The sequence below is a fragment of the Camelus ferus genome, chromosome 9, assembly GCF_009834535.1.
Source record: "Camelus ferus isolate YT-003-E chromosome 9, BCGSAC_Cfer_1.0, whole genome shotgun sequence".
Lineage (NCBI taxonomy): Eukaryota > Metazoa > Chordata > Mammalia > Artiodactyla > Camelidae > Camelus > Camelus ferus.
Genome location: NC_045704.1, coordinates 13,211,003 through 13,232,435, shown reverse-complemented (window position 1 = coordinate 13,232,435; position 21,433 = coordinate 13,211,003). Strand labels below are relative to the sequence as shown.

Genomic DNA, 21,433 nt, shown 5'->3' with positions numbered 1-21,433 from the left:
TCTAAGATGCTGTCTACCCGCCCCCAACCCCCGCCCCGTCAGTCTCTGTGTGGGTTTTTGTCTGACTCTCTAGTCTCTCTGTCTCTACATGCCTGTGTTGTCTCTGGACCTCATCACCACTCTTCGTGTCGCCGTGTAGGGGCCTGGATTGTCACTGGAGGGCTGCACCAGGGCATTGGCCGGCATGTTGGTGTGGCTGTGCGGGACCACCAGACGGCCAGCACTGGGGGCAGCAAGGTGGTGGCCATGGGCGTGGCTCCCTGGGGTGTGGTTCGGAATAGAGAGACACTCATCAACCCCAAGGTAGGACCCAGGGGCTTGGGAATGGAGGGGACTGGGGGCTGGGAATCCCGGGTCTGAGGGAGGAGGAGCTGGGAACCGGGCTCAGGGTCGAGGGAAGAGCAGTTGCTGCCTGTCCTCCTGGCTCTGGTGGAAAGGCTCCCTGGTCTGGTCACTTGTCCCCCAGGGCTCCTTCCCTGCGAGGTACCGGTGGCGCGGCGACCCCGAGGATGGGGTGCAGTTTCCTCTCGACTACAACTACTCGGCCTTCTTCCTGGTGGACGACGGCACGCACGGCCGGCTGGGCGGAGAGAACCGCTTCCGCTTGGGCTTCGAGTCCTACGTCGCCCAGCAAAAGACGGGCGTGGGAGGTGAGTGGCTTTTTTCCACTGGAGATTCATGGCCCACGGCTCAGGATCCCAGGGGGCTGATCTGGTCGGAATTTGAGGGTTGAGGTCAGGAGGAGTGATGGTTAAGTGATGGGCTTCTCCCATCATTTGCTGTGTTAAAAAAAAAAAAAACTTTACCTTGAAATCTACAATATGTGGATGTGGACAGCTTGATGAATTTTAAACAAAACTGAACCAGCTTATGCCACCAGCACCCAGATCAAGAAACAGAGCATAATCAGCTCCTTCTTCTGCCCACACCCAAGGGCCACCCTATCCTGCTTGTCACAACTTATGGTAGTTCTGACCATGTTTCACATGAACAGAATCACAGCAGCACGTTTTAAAGTTTGGCTTCTTATACTCAACATTATTTCTGTGAGATTCATCCATATCATTGCATCAGTGGTAGTTTGTAAATAACCCACCCATCAAAGAAGAAAAAAAGCTAGAAAATATTTTGAACTGAATGATAATGATGTTATGACATACTAACACTTTTGGGATAAGGCCAGTACAATACTTGTAGACTTAAAAGCACATATATATTTAAAAGAAAAGAAAAGAAAGTCTGAAAATTAATGATTTAAATCTCCAGTGGGAAAAAACCAACTTAGAAACAGAAGAGCAAATCAAATCTAGAGAAAGTAGAAGCAAGGAAATAATTAAGACAAGGACAGAAATTGCTAAAACAGACACAAATGTCCAGTGGAGAAAATCAGCTAAACCAAAAGTTGCTTCTTTGAAACATTTCCTGTATTTTATAAAGTGTCCACTTAATTCTTAAATTTTACTTAGTTTTTTTGGCACCTTTAACCTTATTTTTAAAAATTATCTTTTTGGGGTGTATAATTCTATGAGTTTTAGCATATGTATGGATTCATGTGACCATTTCCTCAGTCAGGACACAGATAGATTCTGTTCCGTTTGGACCCAACGCCTCGCAGCCACTTACTGGCTTTGCCATCCTTCTAGTCTCCTTTTTATCCAGAGGATCATATAAATGGAATCATGACCTTTTGAGACTGGCTTCTTCCACGCAGCATAATATTTTATGGCAGCTTTAATATGTGCTTATTGGAACTAATCAAACAGTGTGAAGGTACATAAGGAAATTCTTATTGCATGAGTTGTAATTTGTAAATAAGCCAAGGGTCAAAGAAGAAAAAAAAGTTAAAAGAGTCCCTTCCTAGCTCCAACCCTCTCTATTAAGTAATCAGTGTTATCAGTGTTATTTGGTTTGGAGTTTATCCTTTCATACCTTTCTCTATGCTTATAAAATCCTATGCAATTGTATTTCCACCTCTATGGTGTTTCTTTCTCTCTTTTATACTATACATATCACTTTCTTACTACCATCCCTTTAGGTGCAGATCGCTATCTTGCGTCTCCTTCTAATAGTTGATGATATCCCTTGGTAATGGCTGTACCATCTGTTATTTAAATTTTTCTCAATGGGTGGAGACTTAAAGTTCTATCAGTGTTTGGTACTACAAATAATGCTGAATAAATATTGACATATGAACATTCGTAATAACATCCAGGTGTTTTAAAGTTTATACAGTAGATCACTGAAGTGAGATTGCTCTGTGTGTATACGAATAGATAGTACTAGACAACTTTCTAAAAATTTGGAGCAATTTTCACTTTGTCGAGAATATGTGAGAGTGTCTTTTTCTGTCCAGTGTCACCCAGCTTTGGATACTCTTGCTTTAATTTTTTTTTTTCCAATTTGATGAGTAAAGAGTGACATCTCACTTTAAATTTGATCTTTTAATTTATCTAACCACTGTTAAAAGATATAAACATATATTTTGTTGGTCAATCCGATTTCCTCATTTATGAATTGGCTATTCCTATTCTTTGCACATTTTGAATGAGGTTACTTCTTTCTTATGTTTTTGTAAGAATTCTTCATAGCCTGTCACTAGTAATGCTTTGACTGTTATATGTACTGTAAATTTTTAACAGATATTTTAATTATGGCGTCTATTTCCACAAAAATTCTATCATTTTTATGTGGTTAGATGTACTTATTATTTCTTTTATAGCCCTTTGGTTTCCCTTGTTTTTTTTTTTTTTTTTCTTTAAAGGTCCACTCCATTCCAACGCTATGCAAATATTCCAAGCCTTCTTTTTTAATACCTTGTATTTTTTATTTTCAAATCTTTAATCTATTTGGAAATGCTTTTTACATGTTTTGAGGTAAGGAATCTACATTTTTTTCCTTCTAAATGGGAAGCTTTGTTTTTTTCATGGCCATTTAATAAATAAACCATCTTTTCCCAGTTAACTTGATATTGCTAATTCAGTTATAGGTTAAATTCCTCTCTATGTTAAACTGTTTCTGAACCTTTCTCTCTTCTACCTCTCTATTTATCTCTTCTTGTGCCAAAAATATTTTTTAATTACCAGCAATTTAAAGATGTTTGAATACATATAAGGAAAAGTTCCTCCGTGCTGTTCTTCCTCAAAAATTTCTTAGCCCTTCTGATATTTATTCTTCCATATGAATTTAAAAATTATTTTAAATTAAAATTATTTTAAATTAAAATTAAAAAAAGGAAAATATCACCTAACACCTCCTACCCCCCTCTTTCCCCAAACTGCATTGAAGTTATGTGATACATTGTGACAGGTTTCCATGTATTTCTGTATGAATGAATTCCCAGGTGTTTTATTATTTTTATGAAAATATGGCTAAGATGCATATTAGTACCAGTTGGAGGAAAGTTTTTGGCTTTTGTGTATTTTTCTTGTATCAGTCCTCTTAACCAAATTTGCTTACTGATACTTATTTTGAATGGAGTTCCTCCAATATTCTGAGAATATAAAACATCTTTTCTTCAAATAAACATCTTTGTCTGTGCCAGTTTAAAAAAATACAGGTTTTCATTCAATTTTTTCATTTTCTTGTATTATTATGTTAGCTCAAAACTTCCAGTTAAGAAAAAAAAAACTTCCAGATAAGTGTGAATAGTAGTAATGTTGTCTCATTTCTTATTTTAATGGGAATAGAGTTAGTAGAGAACTCTCTCATATGATTTTGCTGTTGGGCTCTGATAAATATCTTTATTGTATTTGGATAGTCCTTTTTATAATTCTTTATTTCCTTTATTTTCTGTTTGAACGTTCATCATCTCCTGGCTCCTGGACAGTTAATCAGTTACAGGATTGACTCATGCCATAAAAGCCCACGTCCTTCAGGAACCCAGGAGTCCAGGCTCCCAGCCCCCTCCTCCCTCAGGAAGTTGATCATTACTGTCTTCAGAATCTGGCCCCTCCCATTGTCCTCAAAGGCATGACAATTCCCATGAGCCTTGGGATTGAGGATTAGGCAGAATCCAACCTTTGCCACAGGGCCTCCTGGGAAATGTGGTTCTCTCCCATCCCTGCAAAGGCTGATGGGAGGTGACCAAGCCCTCTGTTCTCTCTTCAGGGACTGGCATTGACATCCCTGTCCTCCTTCTCCTGATTGATGGTGATGAGAAGATGTTGCAGGTATAGGGGCCCGGATGTCTGTGTCTAAGTGAGCAGTGGCTGGGGGCCATACTCCTGGGTCCTGAGTCTTAGGGGAGGCGAGGGCTGGGGTTCTAGACTCCAGGTGAGGTGAATATCTTCCTTCCCTAACCTGACTCCCCCTTTTATCCTGTAGAGGATAGAGGACGCCACTCAGGCTCAGCTCCCCTGCCTCCTGGTGGCCGGGTCAGGGGGAGCTGCAGACTGCCTGGCAGAGATCCTGGAAGACACACTGGCTCCAGGAAGTGGAGGGGGCAGGCGACATGAAGCCCAAGATCGGATTAAGCGTTTCTTCCCCAGAGGGGACCCTGAGGTCCTGCAGGCCCGGGTATGATATTGGGCATCCCACTCTGGATCTTGAGATGGGAGGGAGCTGGGGACCTCAGCTCCTGGGTCTTGAGAGGTGAAGGTACTGAGGACTTGGAGTCTTGGATCCAAGGGAAGAGGGATGGGGGCTCAGACTCATGGATATGAGGGAGGAGAGGCTGGGAACCTGGACTCCTCGGTACTGGGAGTAGAGATTACTAGGTCCTGGAGGGGAGCATTCTCCCGTATCTCTGTGGACAGGCCCAGGTGGAGTTGGGCTGGGGTTGTGGAATTTGGTATTGCAGGTGGAGAGGATCATGACTCGGAAGGAGCTGCTGACAGTCTATTCAACTGAAGACGGCCCTGAGGAATTTGAAACCATCGTTTTGAAGGCCCTTGTCAAGGGTAAGACTTGGACCCCTGAATCTCCCCCACTGTCAGCTTAACTTTGGACACCTCTCCTGGCCTCAGCACTTTATCCATCCTCTCTAACCTAAGGTTGTGTCCCCTTTGATCTCTTTCCTTTTATCGTCCTATTTTGGGGCTTTGCATGGTGCTATTGGACAGATTTCCTAAGATACTTTCATTATGTTCCAACATTGCTTTCTTTCTGTTGCATCCATCCACCCATCCTTTCATCCTTCAACCATCCATCCAACCATATGTAGATCGATCTTTTACCCAGCCATCCATCCATCTTGCCATTTACCCATCCTTCTATCTATCCATTCACATAGCCATTAACAATTCTGTCTACTCATCATTCTTCTAACCATCCATCTTTCAATTTACCCATCCATCTTTTTGTCTGTCCATCCACCCATCCATCCATCTTTCATCTATCCATCCATCTTCTCATCCATCCATCCATCTATCCATCCATTTTTCCATCTATCCACGCACTTACTCTTTCTACCTTTCCTACATGCCTCCAGTATGTTTTAGGCCCTGAGGGGCCATGGAGTCAGAGATGAACCAGAGTGCTGTCTCCCAGTGAGGAACTCCTGATATTTCACTAGAGGAGTGAAGGTGAAAACTGAGGTAGGGAGCATCTTGGCCACCTGGTGGAGGCTGAGGATGGAGCTCATTATTTATTCAACAAACATCATTCTAGGCTCCAGAGATGAAAGCAGACCCATTTCCTGCTCTCAAGGACCCCAGATCCTTCCAGCATTATTTTGACACACCCTTAAGTAAATTCAAAACAAAACATGGGAGAGGAACTGAAGTCAGGAAGGGGAGAGAAATTCAATGGAGAGGTGGTATTTAAATTGGGCCTTGAGGAACTAGTAGAATTTGGAGTTAGTAAGAGGTAAATAAGTGTTAAGGAAGATTCCCAGGGCTCTGTGGGGATGTGGGTGGGGAGGGTCATTTTTGGTGTCAGAAGAGTTTTACAGGGAAAACACCCCTTTAGATTAAAAATTCCCAAGAGGCACAGTTTAAATTTCTGATGTGTTCTCAGCCTCAGATCCTCACCCCAATTGCATTGTAGTTCATGCAGAAAGAGTAGCTACTTTTGACTTTGGAATCAGATAAAACTGAAATTTGAATACCAGCTCGGCCCCCTCCCTGCTGTGTGACTTTGAGAAAGTGACTTTCCCTCTCTGAGCCTTAGTGTGAAAAATAGAGATACTATCTGGCAGGAGTGTGGTGAGCCTCAGAGTCAGCTCTTGGGCAGTGCCTGGTCCCTAGTAAATGGGAGCTCTTTTTAATATGATTCCATTTCTTGTGGGGACACATCCTTTCATAGAGGATGTCTGTCAGTGGGCAGATCTGATTCACTTTACAGAAGTTAACTCACCAGCCTCCTGGGAGAAAACAAAGCGGCTCTGGAAGATGTGGTTTGAGGGGCTGGTGTTGTAAGTCCATTGCCTGCAGAAGTGCGAGTGATTGCAGTCTGCTGGGGAAACTGGAGACACCGGGACAGGCTCAGTGACAGCAGAGTCGAACTGATGGGGTTTCAGGAAGTGAGGAAGGAAGAGGAAAGAGGATAAATGCTCCTTAAGAGTCTATGAACAGCCAGGCATTGTGCTGAGCAGTTGGCACGCATTATTGCCCCTGATCCTCCACCCCTACCTGTAAGGATTTGCAGTTTGCAGATGAAGAAACTGAGGCTCTGAGAGGGGGAAAGTGACTTGCCCCTGGTCACACAAGGTAACAGGTCAGGCTTTGAATTCAGGTCTGACTCTCAAGCCCACTGCGTGGGGCATGTTGAGGGAGGGCTAAGAGGTTCACGTGGATGGCAGGAAGCATGTGACATGAAGGGAGGGATGGAGAGATGGCTGGTGAGGTGGGCGGGGCCACACCACCCAGGACCTCAACTGAGACTTTGTCCTGAGAGGCACAGGAGGGCCAGGGTCAATTCTGTGTCGAGAAGGACCCTCTGGGGTCAGGCAGTGTCAGACTAGAGAGAAGAGACCATGAAGAAAAGGAGGAGACTGCAGTGATTGTTGTGGGAGAGGATGAAGCTGGCGTTGGCACTGGGGCCCTGGGGACAGTCAAGGGGGCTAGGCAGAGTCAGGGGGCTGGAAAGATGGGGCTTGGGGACTGATGAGCTATAGATCTGAAGGGAAGGAGGGACAAGGACAGCACCTGAGGGTCTGCCTCGATGACTGGGTGGACAAAGGTGCCATCCCTGAGACGGGGAGCCCACAGAAGCTCAGTTTTGGGGAAAGACACTGAGCTCAGTATGGACATGGGGAGCAGCGAGGGCTTGGGGGGAGGGGCCCAGGTGACAAATGGTAACATATTAAGGCAGAATATAAAGCAAGATATGATACATCAGTTTTCCCCCTTCTCTTGAAACTGTGAGGGAAGTAGGGGAGATTCATAGAATCATAGAAAAACCAACTCTGAATTTGCTTTAGGGTTTTGAAGAGAAATATACAGTTTATGGCCCTAGGCGTATTACTTTTTCTCTCTGGGCCTCTGGTTTCTCCCACGTTAAAGTTATGCTGGTCAAGCTGCAGATTCCTCCCAGTTTGGGACATCTTCCTACAGTTACTATTGAAAACAATGCCTCTAAGTGGGTACCATTATTATTCACATTTTATAGATGAGGAAACTGAGGCTCCCAAGGTTCAGGGACTGGCCTGAGACCATTCATTTAGTACAATTGGTGGAGCTGGGATTGGAACCCAGGATCGCCCTCCTCAAAGCCCTTTGCTCCTCCACGCTCCACTTGATAACCTAGTTCTGCAAAACCGATTTTTTGGAACAAACCAGATGAGATGATAGGGACATCTGTCTTCCTTTGCTTTGGAGACCGATGTGGAGCAAGTTTAGCCAGAAGGAAAAACTAACTCGATGGCACAAGTGCTCTGAGACCCAGGGATGTCTAGGCTTTGCTTTACTTCTCCTTAGATCCACTGGATGCTTCAGACTTTCCACACATTTGAATCTATTAAATTGCTGGATCAGGGTTTTACAGGCCTCTTGTTCTTCCTTGCTCTCTTTAATGACCTTCAGGGTTTATGGAGTCCTTCTGATGTTTGGATTTTTTTCCCTGCTTCCGTCTCCTCTTGCTTCTCACAAATTCTCCCCAATCAGGAAATCAGAGTGACTCACATTTGCCATCATATCCTGTGTTTTCCTGCACCCAGGCTTTTGCTCAAGCTGCTCCTGCTGCCCTGTGGTTTCTTTTCTCATCTTAGATGCAGACTTGCAAGTCCTACTTTCAAAAGCCCTAGCTCAGTGCCCGTCCTCTGGGAGGCCCCCCTTGCATCTCTCCATCTTTGCAATTGTAGCCTCGCCTGGGCCCTAATCACATTTTATGCCCGCCACCAAGGGCACCGATCACTCTGAGGGCAGTTATGTGGTTCTGGGGCATATTTCCCCCAATGAGCTACTTCAGGGCGGGGACTGTTTCCGATTTCTCTCTCCACCCCTCTCACTTCCTGGCCCAAAGCCTACCTCAATAAATGTTTAATAAATAAATGATTCCCTTTCCTTTTCTTGGCAGCTCTAAACCCTGAGCTGAGTGACCTTATGCTTGTAATAGCCTGACTTCTTAAAGACCCCAGACTCTGCCCACCAACACTCCCCTTATACAGACTTCAGATGTCAAGTGTCTCAAATAGAAGTAACACAGACATCCATCAGGTGTTCCCAACCTCCCCCTGACTTCTTGCTCCCTCTCCCTCTCACCCTTTCAGCCTGTGGGAGCTCTGAAGCCTCAGCTTACCTGGACGAGTTGCGTTTGGCTGTGGCTTGGAACCGTGTGGACATTGCCCAGAGTGAACTCTTCCGGGGGGACATCCAGTGGCGGGTGAGGGGTTGGGGCCTGGAGGCCTGGGGATCCTGACAAAAGGGATGCATTCTCCCCTCTCCCTGACTTCGTTGATATCTGGTTCTATTTTCCATTAAGGCCTGTTCTGCCTTCTCTCAATTGTCCATCTATCTCTGATTGTCCATCTGTCCTCCCTCCCCATCCATCCATCCATCCATTCGTCACTCATAGCTCTGTATCCTCATCTCTTGTCCTTAACCTCTGACCCCACCTGGCCTTTTGCCTGTCTCGGTGCTCACCTCTACCCCCATTCCTCCCTCCCCACCAGTCCTTCCATCTGGAGGCCTCCCTTATGGACGCGCTCCTGAATGACCGGCCGGAGTTCGTTCGCTTGCTCATCTCCCATGGCCTCAGCTTGGGCCACTTCCTGACCCGGACGCGCCTGACCCAGCTCTACAACGCAGCACCCCCCAACTCGCTTATTCGCAGCCTTCTGGACCAGGTGTCCCACAGCGCAGGCACCAAAACCCCAGCCCTTAAATCCTCTGAGGAATCACCACCCCCTGAGGTGGGGCAGGTGCTGCGGATGTTGCTGGGGAAGACGTGCGCGCCGACGTTCCCCGCCGGGGGCACCCCCCCGGGCGAAGGCAACAGGGAGGATGTAAGGAACCTGGTGGGTGGGAGAAGCCCAAAGGGACCTGGGGGCGGGGCTATGTCGGGAGGGACGTGACTAGAGAACTGGATGTGTGACTGAAGGGGCAGGGGGCGGGGCTGATAGTTGGGGCGGAGTCAGGGAGCGTCTGGGACGGGGCCAACCTTCATCACACCTTCCTTGCCTGCAGTCCTATCTGCTGCCTGACAAACCTGCCTCAGAACTCTTGCTGGAAGGAATCCCCGGGCAGGCCCCCTGGAGTGACCTGCTCCTCTGGGCACTGCTCCTGAACAGGGCTCAGATGGCCGTGTACTTCTGGGAGATGGTGAGCGCTGACTTGATCTCTGATTCTACTGTCTCCTACATACCTGCCCTTTATTTCTACTGGACTCCAGTGGCTAAGCAGTAAGATTCCCTGACCTACGTCCCACCCCATCCTACCTTCTTTTGGGGGGATGGGGTGGGGTGGGTAATTAGATTTATTTATTTATTTATTTTGATGGAGGTCCTGGGGATCCGTCCTCCATTCTTTATATATGACCCCAAGTGCTGCTTCTTCCTCCCTCCCACCCCCCACCTACATATTTCTTGTAACTTGCCTTTTCCATTAACAGTATATATTGGGCGTTTCCTCTTGTTCATACATATGCATCAATTTCACCCTTTCAAAATGGATGCCTGTATGTGGAAGTGAGTTGTTATCTGAGGCTGGGGGAGTCATTTCATCATAATTACACTTGCAGTTTAGATGCAACTTGTTACAATGCAGAAGGGAACAAAACTGAATACCTGTTTTCAGTTCTTTGGGATACCAACTTAGGAATGGAATTGCTGGGTAATATGGGAACTCTGCATATAAGTTTTTGAGGCTGTTTTCCATAGTGACCGCACCATTTTACATTCTCACCAGCAGTGTATGGGGGTTCCATTTTCTCCATATCCTCAGCATCGCTTGTTATTTTCTGTTTTTGTATCTTTGTTGTGCTAAAATACAAATAACATGAAATTTACCATTTTAATCATTTTTAAAGTATACAGTTCACTGGTATCAGCTACACTCACACTGTTGTGTAACCATCCCCATCATCCAGGTCCAGAACTCTGTCTTCATCCCAAACTGAAACTCTGCACCCTTTTTTAATAAAATTTTCAATCTTTTTTTTTTCTTTTTTCGGAGGGGAGTTAATTTGGGTTTATTTATTTATACGGAGGCACTGGGGATTGAACCCAGGACCTCGTGCATGCTAAGCATGTGCTCTACCACTGAGTTATACCCTCCCCCTTGTAAATAAGAACTCCCCATTCCCTCCAGCCCCTGGCAACCACTATTCTACTTTCTGCCTCCATGAATTTGACTATGCTAGGCACTTCATCTAAGTGGGATCATGTAATATTTGTACTTTGATATCTGGCTTATCTCACTTAGTATAATGTTTTCAAGGTTCTTCAGTATTGTACCATGTGTTAAAATATCCTTCCTTTTTAAGATTGAATAATAATATCCCATCGTATGGATGTACTACATTTTCTTTATCCATTCATCTGTTGATTGACACGTGGGTTGTTTTGGCCTTTTGGCTATTGTGAATAATACTGCTATGGTTGGTGTACGAATATCTCTGTGAGTCCCTGCTTTCAGTTGTTTTGAGTACATACCTAGGAATGGAACTGCTGGATAATGTAATTCTAGGTTTAATTTTTTTGAGGAACTGCCATATTGTTTTGCACATTTTACTTTCACCAGCAATGCACAAGTGTTCCAGTTTCTCCACATCTTCACCAACACTTGTTCTTTTCTTTTCCTTCTTTTTCTTTTTTGATAATTGCTATCCTAATGGGGGTGAAGTGGTATCTCACTGTGTTTGGATTTGCATTTTCTTAATGATTAGTGATGTCGAGCATCTTTTCATCTGTTTATCAGCTATCTATATATCTTTGGAGAAATGTCTATTCAAGTCCTTTATCTACTTTTAAGTTGGCTTGTTGGTCTTTTTTGTTGATGAATTTTAAATTCCTTATATGTCCTGGATATTAATCCCTTGTTAGATATATTATTTGCAAATATATTCTCCTTTTCTGTGGATTGTATTTTCCCTTTGTTGATAGTGTCCTTTGATGTACAAAGTTTAAAATTTTGATGATGTCCAGTTTGTCTTTCTTTTTTTCCTTTGTTTTCTTGTGCTTTTGGTGTCATATCTAAGTAACCATTGCCAAATCCAAGGTCATGATGTTTTATCCCTATGTTTTCTTCTAAGAGTTTCGTAGTTTTATAACTATTATATATAATTATTTAATCCTACATGTTAATCTTATTGAGATTCCTTATGTATGATGAGTCACTTCTGTCTTGCTGATTTCAAGATTCTTTCTTTGATTTGGGCTTCCAATGATCTGATTATAATATTTCTTAGTGTGGATCTTTTTAAATTTATCCTACTTGGAATTCTTCATCTTCTTGGATGTATAGATTCATGTGTTTTATCAAATTTGGGAAGTTTTAGTCTATTATATCTTGAAATATGTTTTCTGTCCCTTTCTGTCCTCTGCTTTTGGGACTCCCATTATGCATGTATTGTATGATTGATGCTGTCCCACAGTGTGTTAGGATCTGTTTATTTTTCTTTATTATTTTTTCTTTCTGCACCTCAAACTGGATAATCGCAATTGACCTATCTTCAAATTTACAAATTCTTTCTTCTGCCCCCTCAAAGCTGCTGTTAAGCCCTATTTATTTATTTAATTGAAGTTTAGTTGATTTACAATGTTGTGTCAGTCTCTGATGCACAGCAGTGATTCAGTTATATATATATTATATATAATACAAATATTCTTTTCTTCCTGTTCTTTTTCATTATAGGTTATTACAAGATATTGAATGTAGTTCTGTGTGCTATACTTTAGGACCTTGTTTATTTTATATACAGTAGCTTGTCTCTGCTAATCCCAAACTCCTAATTTATCCCTCCCCTGTTAAGCCCTTTAAGTGAATTTTTTCATTTCAATTATTGCACTTTTCAGCTCCAAAATTTCTATTTGATTCCTTTTTATAATTTATTTTTCTTTATTTCTATTCTTCATTGGCTGAGACATCATTCTCCTGGCTTCCTTTAGTTTTTTGTTCATGATTTCTTTTAGCTTTTTGACTATATTTAAGACAGTTGATTTAAAGTGAGTCCAGTGGCTGAGCTTCCTAATTTCTTTTTTCCTGTGAATGGATCATACCTTCTTGTTTCTTTGCATGCCTCATAATATTTTTTGCTGAAAATTGGACAATTTGAATATTATAATATGGCAACTCTGGAAATCAGCTTAACTCTTCCCTTCAGGGTTCGTTGTTGCTGCTTGTTGTGGGGTGTTGTTGTTTGTTTAGTGACTTTTCTAAACTACTTTTGTGAAGTCTGTATTACTTGTCATGTATGGCCACAGAAGTCCCTGTTCTGCTAGCTTAGTGGTCAGCTAGTGACTTGACAGAGATTTCCTTAAATGCCCAGGGCAGGGGGAGGTGTGGAATAAAACTCTCCCACTTTGCAGAATGGCTCTTTGTCGCAGCTGTCTTTCAACACTTAAGCAGGCTGTTTTCAATTCTGCTCTAGCCTTCAATTCCTGCTTTTGCTGAGCCTCAAGTTCAGACAGAGGTGAAAGTTTAGGGTTTTCTTTAGTCTTCTCTGAACACGCATCCAGTCTTTGTCATGTGTGTAGCCTTCTAGATTCCCTGGTACACACAGAAGCTTTTTCAATCCCATATTCCCCCAAATATTTTCTTCCCCAGCTACTTCCCTCCCAAGCCGCTCAGGGTATCTATTGCGTACCTTTACTGGTATTCTTTGCCTTGATTAGCTGAGGCTAATACATTTGACTTTAAATGCTTTCAAACATTACCTGGGAAGCCACTTCTGCTCTGGAGAAGCTCCAGGAAAAGTGAAACAAAAGCAAGTCCTTGAGCTGTCCCTTCAGGGAGCCACCAGCTAGGTTTACACACAACCACAATTATTTAAGGGTAAGATCTGGATTGTTCCCTCTGATACCAACAACCTGCAGCAGGAATATGGGCTGTTGCCTTCGAGGCAACCACTTAGCTGGGGAATTGGCAATGGTAAGCAGGTTAGTTAAAATGTCACAGTGCTCTTTTACTGAAATATAGCATTTTCTTTCATCATTAAGCATTCTCCTGTTTGTTTTAAATTTTATGTTAGATTCCAGACTTCTGGAAAAGTTGATTCTGTCAGTGTTTGCCAGCTTATTTGTTGCTTTTGTGGAGGGATGGAGTTTTGAAGTTCTCTACTCTGCCATTTTAGGTGGCATCTCCAGCTGCTTCTTGGCCTGCCTATAGCCTCTGATGTCATTTATCTCTTTTATTTTATTTTATTTTATTTTATTTGGGGGGGTAGGTAATTAGGTTTACTTATTAATTTGTTTATTTGGAGGAGGTACTGGAGATTGAACCCAGGACCTCATGCATGCTAAGCATGCACTCTGCCATTTGATCTATACCCTTCCCACTCTGATATCATTTTAAATCTAGCCCAGCTCCTGGTCTCTGAACTACCTGACTTCTGACATTTCCAGTTTCTTCCAGATTCCTGTACTAGCCTTACTTCATCCTTGGCCTTTGAGGACCTTGGTTAATTTCTGACCTCTGGCTCTGTCCCTTCCCTTAATCACAAGCTTTCCCTCCACCTTCTTCACCCTTCCATGAATCTCACTCCAAACTCTGACCCTGTCTGTGACCCCATCTCTCTTTGTCTCTCCAGGGTTCCAATTCTGTGGCCTCAGCTCTTGGGGCCTGTTTGTTGCTCCGAGTGCTGGCGCGCCTGGAGACTGAGGCTGAGGAGGTAGCACGGAGGAAGGATCTGGCTGCCAAGTTTGAGGGGCTGGGTGTTGGTGCGTGGGGCATGGGTGCCTAGGGCGGGGCAAGGGAGCTACCATAAAGGGGGTTGTAAATCTCCCCATTCCTCTTCTCATAACCCTGCCCCCTCCCCTTCAGTCCCCTCATCTTTTCCCTCACACTGTCTTCCCGCTCCTTTCCCTCCCTCTCATATAAATCCCCCACACCCAGACCTCTTTGGACAGTGCTACCGCAGCAGTGAGGACCGGGCCGCTCGCCTGCTCCTTCGACGCTGCCCGCTCTGGGGCGATTCCACCTGCCTCCAGCTTGCCACGCAGGCTGATGCCCGTGCCTTCTTTGCCCAGGACGGAGTACAGGTGAGCATCTGAGACACCAACATCCCAAATGGTTCTCAGCTGGACTCCGGGAAGTATGGATGCTAAGCCCTTGCCATGATGGGCGGTCCATGGTCTTGACCAGCCCCTCCCCTGGAGACCACTCCTCCTCCAGAAATTCTCAGCCCTCTCCTAGAGATGTTGCTTTTCCCATAAAAGCCCCACCCCCTACCACAGGAAAGCCAACCTTCCCACAGCAAAGCTCACCCTCCTAAGAAGTTCTATTCCAGATGTGGGGGAAGATATAGCTCCATGGTAGAGCGCATGCATGGAATGCATGAAGTCCTGATTCAATCCCCATTATCTCCATTAAATAAATAAATGAATAAATAAAGTTAATTACCTCCTCCCTAAAAGAAAACTGGAGGGAAAAAAAAAGGATACAGATGTAGGAATTCCTGGGAACTTTAGTAGGAGTCCTACCTCTTACACAGGAAGTCCTTTCTGCTTCTTTAAGAGGTCCCCATTTCCAGAGTTCAACAATTAGAATGATGTCACTGGACAATTACCCAGTGTTTTGGATATAGACAAGCTCTAGGAAATCCTACCCTTCCTATAGGAAATCCTTTCCTTTGGGAAGCCCTGCTTACCCACAGTCTTTCCCATCCTTCAAGCCTTGACATTTTGAAAACTCTCTGTCTCCTTAATCTGAACCTGACAGGGGCTCAGAGAGTCCCACCCTCAGTACAAGTTTGCCCACTGAGCAGGAAGTCTCATCTTCACTTGGAATGATTTGTCTGGCCCTTCAAATAATTACCCAGAGTCCTTTGCTTCGAATGGTGGTTAAACTTACGGATTCCAGCTTTTGCCCCTTCCATGACCTCTTTGTGCCTCATCTGTGAAAAGGGAGAAAATGCTAGTACCTGTCTTCCTGGGGGGTGCGGTGAGGGTTAACTGAAGTAATCTACATAAAGTTGTAAAGTGCTTAGCCCAGGATCTGGTATATTGTGTTAACAAATGTTGGCTGTTAAACTCTACTAACTAAAACCTGGGACAGGTGGCATTTGCCTTTGACCACTTTTCCCTCACCCCTGATAGTTATGGTCCCCACAGTGAGCACTGCTCTGTGCTCAGGAGCTGTGACCTGATCCTTGCCTGGGGTCTCTGGGAGGGGCTGTGGGGAGGTTCAGGCTCCTAATCTTCCCCGCACCCCACAGTCTCTGCTGACACAGAAGTGGTGGGGGGAGATGGACAGCACCACCCCCATTTGGGCCCTGGTTCTCGCCTTCTTTTGCCCCCCACTCATCTACACCAACCTCATCACCTTCAGGTCAGTCCCCCAGGGTTAGATTGGCGGGAGGGAGGGTGATCAGTTTCTCCTTCCTGCTCAGTTTTGACCCCCTTTCTGCTTGGTCTGTCTAATGGTTCCCTTCTTTGTTCATTCTCTTCCCCTCCCCTCACTGGGGGTGTGTTTTGGGAGGTGAGCTTTTGGGGGGCTCTCTGCAGTGTCTCTCGGGGCAATTCCTCTGCTCTCTGGCCACAGCTTTGCTGGGAGGTCCCTTTGGGGTGACTCCGGGTGGGGGCTCTCCTTTCCTTCCCTGCCATGTCTCTGGGTGACTAAGTTTGGGTCTCTCTGGAGAATTCCTCCCCCACCCTCACTTCCTGTTTCTCACTGTGTACGTGCCTCCCTGCCAGGAAGTCAGATGAGGAGCCCACGCAGAAGGACCTGGCATTTGACGTGGATAAAGGCATCAATGGGGAAGGGCCTGTCGAGTGAGTGGAGCACCAGGTGCTGGGGGCAATGCTGGAGGGGAGAAGTGGGGCTTCAGGAGATGGTGGTTTCATGAAGCCACTGGAATGCTGAGGAAGTCTCGCAAATGCCAAGCTCAAGGCTTAGTTCAGGGATTGGGGTTCATCACTGGAAATCATATTTCCTGCTACGTGTACTTCCACCTTGACAGAGCAAGTGGGACTGGGTGAATCTGGTTCATTTAGGGATCCTTTGCCTATTTTTTTTTCTTACTCCAGGGTCTTTGCGCGTAATCTCTGTGCTGTGGTACCCTTGGAGGTATCTTCAAAATCAGCCCTAAGCAAGTGAAATAGAATATTTATCAATCTGATAATTCTGCAGAGTGGAGGCGCTGAGGGATTTAGCTCTGAGTCAGGCAGACCTAGTTTCAAATCCTGACTTTGACTTTGGAAGTGGCTTCACCCCTGAGCCTCAGCTTTCTTTTCTGCAAAGAGAAGGTTGTGCCTGTGGTAGTCAGGTTAGGTAGGGTAACACTGCAATAACAAGCATCCGAAACTCTCAGTGACTGGCAACAACAAGGATTTAGTCTCACTCATGCTCCATTTCTGGGTTGTCTGTGGCTCTGTTCCATGTGGTCTTCACTTTGGGATAAGCAAGCACCTCCCAGCTGAGATGTTGCTGGTCTCACGGTAGATGGAAAAGAGACAGTACCAACCAGGTACTGGCGCTTGAAGCCTCCATGTGGAAGTGACACATGTCACTTTTGCCCACATTTCATTGGCAAAAGCAAGTCACGCAGTAATCCCTTAGCTCCTAATTCTCCCACTAGGAGGGAACCAAAATATTTGGTCCACAGCAATACAATGTACCACAATGCCTGATGGAGGGGTTGGAAGGATTCAAGGAGCTAATATATATAAAATATGGATATCATAGTGCCCAGTACAAAGCAAGTGCTCAATTAATGGGGACTATAATTACTTCTGCTATTATTAATATACTTATTTATTTTGTTGAATGGTGTGTGTGTGTGTGTAGGTATAAGGGTCTAAATCTATGGTAACAGGGAAACAGAAGAAGAGGCCCACATTTATAGCCATCTTTGCACCTTCCATCTCTACTTTAGCCACATAAATAGGACAAGGGAAGAACCTCGGCCCCAATATTGCAGAAGGAAAAATGTCCTGGTAAATGTTAGAAGCATAATCAGACTGCCAGAAGTCTGTAAACCCACTGCATACTTCGTGAAACAATTCAAATTTAAATATATGCATATACATATATTTCTGAGACCTTGCACAAAGGATACAAAATATTTGTCAAGATAAGAGGAGAAAACTAAGGAAAAAAAAGTTGAACAGCTGAAAAAAATTAGACACAAGGCCCCAGTGTCAGGGTCAATAATGGTGTCCTTGCCTGGTGAGTTCCCAACTTGTGCACCATATGACACTGATGACAATAGCTGATGTCATAGAACACTTACAGCAGGCAGCCAGTGTGCTAAATCCTTTTGAAAATCAGCTCATTTAATTCTCTCAACAACCCTATGCCATAGGGTCTGTAATTATCCCCATTTTACTGCTGAAATAACAGAGGCATTAATTCACCCACCTCAGATCATGTGGTTGGTCAGTGGTAGAGCTGGGATTTGAACCCAGATCATCCTGTTCCTGAATCTGTGCACTAAAGCCACTGTGGAGTGCCACCTCTATGGAGAGCTTTATAAAAGGACAGATTCCTGGGTGCTCCCCACTGCAGGGAGGCCCCTGAAATCTGTGTGTGGCCTGGCCGGGGGTGATTCGGGATGGCGGATGTTAGGCCAGAGTCTGACTCACCATACATTTTTGTTATCAGGATCCCACAGAGGGTGCAATGCAAAATACCCGGTCTGTTTCCTCCTGTTATTAGGGACTTGTTTTCTCTGTATCTCTCTTTCTTTAGCTTTTCTGTTCTTTCTGCTTATTTTCTGTAGAACAACTTTAATGAGATAAAATTCACATACCATTCAGTTCACCCATTTAAGGTGTTCAATGCTCAATGGGTTTTTAGTAAGTTCAGCGTTTTGAAATCATCATCAAAATTAATTTTAAAACATTTTCATCACTGCAACAAGAAACCATGTACCCATGAACGGTCATTCCCCACTCCTCCTACCCCTCCTGCCCCAGGCAACCACTAATTTACTTCCTGTCCCTACTGATTTTGCCTATTCTGGACATTTCGTATAAGTGGAGTCGTACACTATGTGGTCTTCTATGACTGGCTTTGTTAACTTAGCATCATGTTTTCAAGATTTACCCACTTTGTAGCATTTATCAGTGTTTCTTTCATTTTTATTGCTGATTATATTCCATTGTCTGGATAGACCACATTTTGTCGATCTGTTTATTAGTTGATGGACTTTGGGTTTGTTTCCACTTTTGAGTTTTCTTTCTGCTTGGTTTATAAAGAGAAGATGCCTCTCCAAGCCAGTTTGCTTTTCCTGTTAGCTTTCAGAATGTATTATTTTTAGTGTTATTCATTTTGCCGTTTCTGATTTGAGGTCAGAGTTAAGAGTCAGGATGAAATTGGGACAGAGGAGCAGAACTCAGGTGAGAAGGGTCAGAGATATGAGTGGACCAGGAAGGTTGGAATTCAGAAGCCAAATATGGCTGTACAGTTGGAAATCAGATATAGGGAAGGGTTATCTGAGAAATCTGGATAATCTGGTATCAGAATTTGTAGGTCAGAAGTTAATTTTCAGGGATAGTGTTGTCGAACCTGGGGAACCAAGGCCATGAAAGTGAGGGGGTCATAGGGCATATTTGAGGGTCAGAGGTCAGATAGATGGTCCAAAGTCAGACATAGAGACTCAGAGGTTGTGAAGGGGAAAGAAGAGGGACTTGGAGACAAAAGTTGGATTAGAGTCAGAGGTCAGCCCTGGGGCCAGAAGGGTGGAGGAAGTCAGAGGTGGAAGGTCAGCAGTCTTGATGGTAGGAGATGTCAGAGGTCAGAAGTTAGATACAGAAGTCAAAAGTCAAGGAGATGGTAGACATCAGGCTCCATTCTGGGTCGAGCAGGGTCGGAAGTCATGAAGGTGGGGAATGCTTTGAAAGGAGGAGAAGGAGGATGTGAAAGGTTAGAGGTTATGGTCATGGTGAAGGTCAGGTGCAGAGGTCGGGTTGAACCCTCCTCCCTTCTCTCTCTCTCTTTCCCCTACAGGCCAGCAGACCCCCCTGAGAAGATGCCTTTAGGGATGCTGAGGCCGCCACGCCACAGGGGCTGCTGTGGGGGGTGCCCCCCGCGCCTGCGCCGCTGGCCCCAGTTCTGGGGGGCGCCAGTGACAGCCTTCATGGGCAACGTGGTCACCTACCTCCTCTTCCTGCTGCTCTTCGCCCATGTGCTGCTCATTGACTTCAAGCCCGAGCTGCCCGGCACCCCGGAACTGCTGCTCTACTTCTGGGCCTTCACCCTGCTCTGCGAGGAGTTCCGCCAGGGCCTGGGGGGCGGCCTGGGCAGCCTAGCTGGGGGGGGCCCCGGGGCCGACTCCCACCAGGCCTCCCTGAGCCGCCGGCTGCACCTCTACCTCTCCGACACCTGGAACCAGTGCGACCTGGTGGCCCTCACCTGCTTCCTCCTGGGTGTGGGCTGCCGGTGAGTGCCCGGTGACCTTCCACCCCGGCCCAGGCGACCTCTGACCCTTCTCTCCTGGGGCAGGATGGGGGTGGGGGCATAGGGGGTGTGTCTCAACTCTTGGCTCCCCCGCTTCTTAAAACTGAAGTATAGTTGATGTACAATATTATCTAAGTTAGAGGTGTACGGTACCGTGATTCACAATTTAAAAATAACTGTGCTTATTCTTAAACAACAAACAAAAACCCCTTCTTGATTGCAGGCACTGCATAAAGATGGTCTAGAAGCAGTTTGCTCACACATGGCTTTGGGGGTGACAGGTTAAAGTGAGAACCCCCACTGCTATTTATTTTAGACCTGAATGTTACCAGATATTTCTCTGGCCCCCAACTTGGCCCGGCGGCTGCACCCTCATCTGGCTCCCAGGCACCAGGCCACACAGTGGGCCCCACCCTCCCCTCCTGCCTCCTCTTCCACCACAGCCTGAGGTCCCAGGCCCTGTCCTCCTGCCCCCTGCCTCTCTCTGTCCCATCCTTGCCTCCACCTCCAAGCCTGCCTCTCCCACCTGGACCTCAACCCCAGCCTCCTGGACTCCACTCTCTTCTCTCCAGCCCCTCCCCTGACAGGGCCCACAAAGGTCTTTGGTACACCCAGAGCTGGCCTGTCCTTCTCCGCTTCTTGGGGCTCCAGCTGGGCCTCTGGACAGAGCCCAGCCCCTGGACCTGGTCTGGGTCTGCCCTTCTCTGCAGGGCTGTCTCCCAGTTTCTTTCTCTTTTCTTCGTCTACACTGCATCTTCTCTGAGACCTACCTGCAATTCCTTCATCACAAGGACAGTGACTTTGACCTTGAGCCTAGGTATTTTGAATCTGTTTAGTTATAAAATTGTAAACTCAGAATTTTACTAGTACTGACAAATTCTTACCAAGGAAATATTTTCCAGTTACTTTAAACTTCCTTGATCGGTTGTATATTGCAGGGCAGTGACACTAGCTTCAGTTTTTTTCATTTTCAGTTTCTGAAATTATTTCAACTTGGTTAGTTATTATTTGGGTTAAGTTTTTACAACAAATAGTTGATTCATTGTTTGTGTTTTTGTCCATATCAAATTTTGCCAAAATCTGGTGTTTGTGAATTTTACTCTGTGGTTTTTATTTCTTTCACGTCCAGTTTTCCTGGGTCAAATTTTGCAGAGTTAAATTTCATTAGGGAGGCCTGAATGTTCTGTCAACTTTTTCCTCCATAAAAACCTTGACTGTTTCTACTTATTTCTTAGCTAATTTATAAAAAACAAATTGGGAGGAATTACCCTCAAATATTTTCTGTTGCCTAGTTTGGACTATATTATAATATCCATTTCTTCCATAGTTTCTAGATCATACTGTGTGGTACCCAGAGAGAGGGCAAAGGGCAAGTCAAAATGTCCTTGGGGATAAATTGTGTTGTCTTTGGGTCTTGGCACATGCTGTTCCCCCTTCCTAAAACACTTTTCCCTTCTCTCCTTGGCCAAGCCAACTCCCACACATCTTTTAGGCCTCAG

The 21,433-nt window shown here is 45.2% G+C and overlaps 1 protein-coding gene across 11 annotated transcripts in view; it reads left to right on the top strand.

Annotated features, from left to right (window-relative positions):
• Window positions 1-21,433, top strand: part of TRPM4 (transient receptor potential cation channel subfamily M member 4) — a 51,192-nt gene that overhangs the window by 5,424 nt on the left and 24,335 nt on the right. For 8 of the 11 annotated variants that reach the window (XR_004322259.1, XM_032485566.1, XM_032485564.1 and 5 more), the window contains 13 exons: window positions 140-303; window positions 467-650; window positions 4,108-4,169; window positions 4,324-4,515; window positions 4,799-4,898; window positions 8,648-8,760; window positions 9,050-9,394; window positions 9,564-9,698; window positions 14,125-14,254; window positions 14,358-14,575; window positions 15,751-15,863; window positions 16,229-16,306; window positions 19,485-19,916. Coding sequence is in view for 10 of the 11 variants with exons in the window: in XM_032485557.1 (XP_032341448.1) it covers window positions 140-303; window positions 467-650; window positions 4,108-4,169; window positions 4,324-4,515; window positions 4,799-4,898; window positions 8,648-8,760; window positions 9,050-9,394; window positions 9,564-9,698; window positions 14,125-14,254; window positions 14,358-14,575; window positions 15,751-15,863; window positions 16,229-16,306; window positions 19,485-19,916 (2,266 nt within the window). In the remaining variant the exon portion in view is untranslated. The remainder of the gene's footprint in view (window positions 1-139; window positions 304-466; window positions 651-4,107; window positions 4,170-4,323; window positions 4,516-4,798; window positions 4,899-8,647; window positions 8,761-9,049; window positions 9,395-9,563; window positions 9,699-14,124; window positions 14,255-14,357; window positions 14,576-15,750; window positions 15,864-16,228; window positions 16,307-19,484; window positions 19,917-21,433) is intronic. The other 3 variants (XM_032485558.1, XM_032485560.1, XM_032485561.1) reach the window with 3 other exon arrangements.